At 35.3% G+C, this 7,342-nt stretch overlaps 1 protein-coding gene across 1 annotated transcript in view; it reads left to right on the top strand.

The window, feature by feature from the left end:
* Positions 1–234: 234 nt before the first annotated feature.
* The window catches only part of LOC115214379 (histone-lysine N-methyltransferase SETMAR-like), a 73,616-nt gene continuing 66,508 nt past the window's right edge, over positions 235–7,342 (top strand). Inside the window, exons 1-2 of the mRNA XM_029783575.1 lie at positions 235–261; positions 3,401–3,827. Coding sequence (XP_029639435.1) covers positions 235–261; positions 3,401–3,827 — 454 coding nt within the window. The remainder of the gene's footprint in view (positions 262–3,400; positions 3,828–7,342) is intronic.

Genomic DNA, 7,342 nt, shown 5'->3' with positions numbered 1-7,342 from the left:
TGATTAGTATCATATGTATGCATATTATGCTTCATTATTGATATGCTCTATCTCCCATTTGCTTTTGCTCTTCTTTTCTTTTCATTTTTATGCTCTAAGTAACTTTCTTGCTTCAGCTGATTTTCATTCTTCCTCCTGCTCTGTTACCCACAGATGTGCCGCTTGGTATATATATATATATATATAATCCAAGAAAATTTGATTCGTGAAACATTTGCGAAATTGCTTGTGACCATGTCTGTTGAAGTACACAATCTTGAGGTTTGATTTAGTTTGTAAAAATTTTTCAGTCTAATCGAATTTGGGCTCAGTTGTTCATAAGTGCATTATACCCAACATATCAAGTTCTATACTGGAAATATTTTCCACTGCATATAGGATATATGTTTTAACTTTACACCTATTAATTGTTCTGATCAACTCGTAAGTGACAATGGAAATGAAACTCTCAGCAAGATTAGAAATCAGGGAATTGGTAGATTGAATATATACTGCAGAATACATTTTAAGATGCCTTACCGATTTTGCCAATTTGCCAATACACCTAATATATATATATATATATATCTACATATACACACTCACAGATACACACTCCGTTTTATCGAACTTGGGAGTGAACAAACCTTTGCTGTGAATATGAATAAATATCTTTGGCCGACTAAGTTACCTCCCTTCAGGCAATAATCACGATTTACAATTTATCTTTCGGGTTTCATAAATTAAGGTAGCAGGTAAGATGCTGATTCCATATAAATGACCGAAATGGAAAATACAAATTACGATAAAACTACCTAGCATGGATACAATCCAATTAGTAAGACCAATAAATGATGTATGTATGTCTGTGAATATATACGTAAGGTGCGTATATGGATATATGTGTATATATGTATGTATATAATCTCCCTCTCTCTCTCTCTCTCTCTCTCTCTCTCTCTCTCTATATATATATATATATATATATATATATATACATATATACATATGTATGTATGTATATTTTTGTATATGTATGTAAGCATGTGAATGTATATAATATGTATTATGTGAGCAAACGTAATGCATCAGTATGATTATATTTTTTGCTGAAACATCTATAAGTAATCAAATGTATACACAAATGTACGTGCATACTTACATAGAAACATACATAGACATGTAATATATTCCTGTCATTTGATTGGCCTCTAAATATACTAATCCATATATTCATATCCGTATATACGCACATATCCACGTATATGCAAATATATATGCATAAATTTATACATATCTATATATCTACCTATCTCTCTCTCTCTCTCTCTCTCTCTATATATATATATATATATATATATATATATATATATATATGCACGTATATATGTGAGCGTGTGTATATTTATACACGTATATATATAACTATATATACATATACACGTACGTGTGTGTGTATGTATGCATGTATGTATATATGCATACATATACATACGTGTATATGCGCAAATTTTCCTATTGAAGACGAACGATATTGAAATAATGATATATGTACATATAGATAAGGATCGATAAATAGAAAGGTAGATAAATGTCCCACTATGGTACAATGCCAAGCAGTGCTCTGTCGCTAAGTGTACAGGAGCTGAGGTATGTGTATACAAGTGTATGTTTGTATTCACAAGTATCTATATCTCTCTGTTCATCAATATATTATTTGCACAAGTATATGTGAACATGTGCATAAATGTATGTATGTGCGCATACATGAACGAAAGTTTATGTCGAAATATACGCGTGTATGTGTCTCTATACATGAGTTTACTCACGCATGCTTGAAGCAAATATTTGAAAGAAGCAAAGGAAGACTCGTTTGAAAATCTTTGGCAAAGGTTCGGCATCCTAGCGAGAGAAACAAGCTACCTCATGCTATGAATAGTAGTCCTGTTCAAAGATTCGTACTACTTTGCTTTTATTTGCCTCCAATCAAAGGTTCTAAATCAGACGCACGAGTCCCGGGGGATTCCGGTTTTTTCTCTGATTAGAACGAATATTGAAAGACGGACAGGCAACAAGAAAACAAAGAGACTGCAAATTCGACATCTCTCTATGTAGTTCCTATTTCCACTTCATTCTTGCATAGTCTATTTCTTCCATCTCTCTGTCTTTAACTCGCTATTTGTCTCTCTTTCAGTCTCTTTCACTTTCTTTGCCTGTCTTTCACACTCTCTAGCTCTCTAAATCTCTGTCTGTTTCTATCTCTCTCACACGATAAAAGGTTTATCTATCTATCTATCTATCTATCTATCTATCTATCTATCTATCTATCTATCTATCTATCTATCTATCTATCTATCTATCTATCTATCTATCAATTTGTCTTTGTCACACAGTTCTTGTTTCTTGCGTTTTTATTTCTCTCTTGTTTGAAGCACCCTACATTCGCTTGCATTTATATATCTGCCTATTTATAAATTCCTTTTACATGTCATTTCCTATGTCTCCTACCACTCATTTACTTTCTTCAATCTATATCTCACACAGACACATACACATACGATCCTCTGAGCCTTCATTGCTTTTTGTCTTTGTATTTGTCATCTTAAGTCTTTGCTCGTCTATGATTTTGCATTCTTTTCTAAAGTTCAGTTTCTACCCATCAGTCAAGTAGTCTGGCTTAATAAGTTAGGCACCAGGATAATAGATGTCGTGAGCTAAGAAATTTTAGTTAGTTAAAAATTATAATCTTGGAAATAAAATCAGTCATTATCTAATTGACTAATTTTGGTCATAAATCTCGGCAACCCATAAAATTATAACTGAGAAATTTATTGAAAATTAATTAAATTTAGAATTTTGTAGCAGTAATCAGTCCTTTGGTTTTTAACTGACAACTTTGGACATATTTCAGTATTATTAGACCTCATTAGCGTAGTAGACTAATTGTTGCTATAGATTTGTGAAGCCTGGTGAAGTATATAACCCTTTGTGAATATCTTCGTATAGCCAAAACCTCCGGATTACTTTCGAATTTTGGCTTTAATAAGTTTTGATCCCAGAGGTTCTCTATCATCTCCTTCTTCATCAGAAGTTGTTATTTTAATAATAATAATCCGTTCTCACCTTGCGGCTAATTTTATTTTTGATAAAATATGTTAAATCACTACATTAGATGGGCAGAAGACTCCGACTTTTGCGATAATCATAGCTTTTTCAGTAGGTGTGTAGTCTTCATCTTACACTGCTGATGCTATGGTCATTAGATAACTTTATAGAAATGTTCGCTGAAAATATCAGGTTGGTGCAAATGTAATAGCCAATTTTTTTTAGAAAATAGTTTTAGATAGTATTTTTTTTAAATTGTACCTCTTGCGATGTTTTAAGAATGTCACAATGAGTAATTTATACATTTTTCTTTCAGTTTCTCATTGTATTGGCCATAATCTTCTGCTATATTCGCACCCATATCCAATCTAAAGACCACATTAGACATATCTTACTCTATGAGTTTCATAAAGGTGTCAATGCAAGCGCAGCAGCAAAATGTCTTCACAGGGTTTATAGAGATGATGTAGTGAGTGAAAGAAGTTGCAAGAGATGGTTTTCTCGCTTCGGATGTGGAAATTTGAGTTTGAAAGAAGGTCGTTCAAAACGACACGATATCGAAGAGTTGGAAGCTGCTGTCACAGAAAGTGAAACCGCTATTCGTAGAGCCCTTGCAGAAGAGTTTACCGAAGCCCATACAATTGTTCTACTCCGTTTGAAAAGGATTGGAAAGGTTTCCATGGCTGGAAAATGGATCTCGCACGAACTGTCACCAGAGAATCTGCAACGGCGTGTTGTTTGCGGTCAGTCATTGTTTTCACACCATAGGAAGGCTTATTACAGATAATGAGAAATGGACCCTTTATTATAACGTTGAACGCCGCCAACCTGGATCAGTCGAGGAGGAAGACCTGTTCAACATCTAAGAGGAAAACTTCATCAAAGAAGATCATGCTGAGTGTATGCTGGGGTATTGAATAAATTGCCCGTTACGAACTGTTATACAGCAATCAAACTGGTAATCTCTACTGTGATCAACTTCATTGTTTGAAAGCCGCTTTGAACAGAAAGCGACACTGCTTAATCAACAGAAAGTGTGGCATTTTTCACCATGATAATGCTCGTCTTCATACAACTCGACTGACCAAAGCTTAGTTGGGAAATATTACTTCATCCTCCATATTCTCCAGACCTCGCTCTTTCTGGTTATCAGTTGTTTCAGGGATCACAGAACTGTTTGAATTGTCTTAGATTGACATCAAGAGGCCGAAAATGAAAACCTAAACAATTTTACAAGCGTGGCATTTATAAGCTTGTTGAAAGATGTAACGAAGTTCTAGAAAGCAGTGGAAATTATGTCAACGAATAAATATTGTCTTAATCATGGCTTTTTTCGTTTTTAATAGAGACCTTAAAATCGGCCTTTAAATTTTCACCAACCTGATATAATAAATTGAGTATGGTTATTAATTCTAAACGTATTGCATGACAACTGAACGTCTTTTAATCAATACTTAAACAGCAAATGATCGGAATGATGGAACGTCTGACATATTCCTTATCATATTTGTCATTGTTCTTCGTGGTCTGAGTTCAAATTTTGCCGTGGTCAGCTTTGCCTTTCTGTGATACCGGGTCCAATCCCACTAGCTGGAGTCTGATTCAAATGTCTCAGGTCGACCTCAGTATTGTAAGTGGAACTGGGTGGGCGGAGACAGCATGGAAGCCCATGGAATGGATTGTACTTTTAATTGAGAGTCAATTTTACTCTCACTGTCCTTGAGACTTACGTGATAAATATATGGCTCTGGGGAATACTCAGACACCTACACTATAATTCAATGAGTAGGTGGAAAGTAGTTAACATGACCGAGTAACTAGAAAACTCTTTGTTGAAACCAACTACGATTCATTTACATCAAACTTTATGTCTGAGTACATACATATATATTGTTTAAGATATACAGCAGTATAATTACTTAGTTCCTGAGTATCTTTCCTTTGTCACAGAATGCAACAATGTTCCCCTGATAATATCTTGCGTTTAGACATTCTAATGCACTTGCAACGGCCATGATGAATTCCAATTTAGTTCACTAGTGAAACGTACATAGGAACTAACTATTTGTATTGGCTTGCTCTATGTATACTATAGCTTGTAACATCGCTAGCTTTAGTGCATAACTAACTTCTATCCCGGGAGTCGGCCGCATAATGATGATCTATATGGGGCCCTAACACATGGATTAATAGTCAAGAGCATGGATTAATAATCGGAAACTCATTAAAGATGGGTGTGTGTGTGTGTGTGTGTGTGTGGTGTGTGTGTGTGTGTGTGAATAATGTATGGATACCTGTGTGTTTTTGTGCTTCTGCAGGTATCTATATAGCGTTGAGGCCAGTGGTGTGTTCGTGTTTACGTTTGTGTGTTCAACTGTGTGCACTAGTTTATTATTCTGCTTTTGTGCATATGCATTCCTGTATATATTCGAACAACTATACGTGTATCTTATTATGAATTCTTATGTGTTTATTTATATGTTATCAGGTTCTTTACAAATATGCATGTGTGCATTTGTTTACTCGAAGTTCTACGCGTTCGTATACGACCACGTGCGCGTGCGCGTGCGCTAATCTGTGTGTCTGCAATTTTCCTGTAATTGTATTTTATGTATGTCTTTCACAATATGTGAGTATATACCACATACTTTGCGTGAATGTTCGTATCTATAAGCGCATTGCAAATATGTTTATCTGAATTTCTTAGTGCGAAGCAGGAAAGATGTGTGTATGCATGTGTTTTTTTTTTCCTACAGTGTGTATATATATTTACGTGTTTATATATCGTTCTATGTCTGTCTATGAATGCTTGCGTTTTAACGAGTATATGAGTGTACGTGAGACTGAGAAAATGAACACTACTATAAGGTTTCCAGTTCCGTTATTTTATAAGTTAGACGAACGATGCCCAGTTTAGGATGTTGATCACCAAGTAAAGACAATAGTGGCAATATAGAATAAAACCTAATGGCTCGCTGGTAGAATTGAAACCATACAAATGGATTCTTCATATATTTTGTTTTATTCTTTTATCTTCTTTCGTTTCCTTTCCAGCAGCGCTATTTATTTCTTTAATTTCTCTCCTTTTTTTTGTCCTTGTTAAATTCCAATTCCCGAACAGTTACAACAACAACAACAACAACATGAATAGCCGCAGAAACAACAGCGACGATGACGACGATTTTTTCGGGAAATGCTTGCAGTAAAGAGCAGCTATGAACAACGCCAATAACAGTTATAATAGATAGAGAAAGAGACAAACTGCAGTGATACATAGACAGATATAACACAGACACCCATAGGAACCTATAACATTACTCCTGTCTATGTGCCTTTGCATATATATGTATACACGCACACGCATATGATTAATACACGAGAGAGCAGGACCGAGACATATCAATGCGCAACTGAGCTGGGCTATGTTGTTTGCATGGAAGACACTCACGTACCTATTATGGTCAGATTAGCTGTAGTGCCAGGCACCAAGACCGCCCACCACTCAATTATAAGGATACTCTAGATACCTGCCTAAAAACCTGCAAGATAAATCTGAAGACAAGAGAATTGATAGCACTGAATAGAACTCAGTGGAGAAGATGTTACGAGATCATCATCTCTGACATTAATGCAGCCAGGATCAACAACTGGAGGCTGGAAGAACCCAATGTAGAGGAAGGTCGAATCTACCGCCAGATGACGGAGACCACTACTGCAACGTCTTCAACATGATCTTCAAACCACTAGACAGCAAAACAACCAACCGAGAACACTGTGCATACAGGTCCTGCTGAAAACTCATTCATCGAATCGACAAGAGAGTCCACTGTAATCAACAAACTGCAAAATCTATGCATCTTGTAATATCTCTCAGTATTTCGCTGTCAGTTGACGTCTCTTTAGGTCCCAATTCGCATTGACTTCCATTTTTTACGAGAACGATTAAGTAGTCAATATTAGCGATTGAGTGTATGCCACATTATGGCCGCGGTCTAATAAGTGTAATCAATAAAGATGAATTGAATGACAGCAGATAAATCGATAGATTGAGTGTTAGAGACATAGTGTTCACTCTGATACCTGGTGCATGAAAAGTAATTAACAAAGTGTTGTTAATATACTTAGTTTAGAGAGCCAAGATATTTTAATTAATTTAAATACCTTTAGCTAACTATTAATATATCTTCCTAGTCGGTGTATTCCTTACTGTGGTTATTTATTATGTTGAAAACATTGACAACAATTAAAACTCTCAATT

The sequence above is a fragment of the Octopus sinensis genome, linkage group LG7 (assembly GCF_006345805.1).
Source record: "Octopus sinensis linkage group LG7, ASM634580v1, whole genome shotgun sequence".
NCBI classification, from domain to species: Eukaryota; Metazoa; Mollusca; class Cephalopoda; order Octopoda; family Octopodidae; genus Octopus; species Octopus sinensis.
The sequence above is the reverse complement of the archived record's forward strand: the minus strand, read 5'-3'. Positions and strand labels throughout refer to the sequence as shown.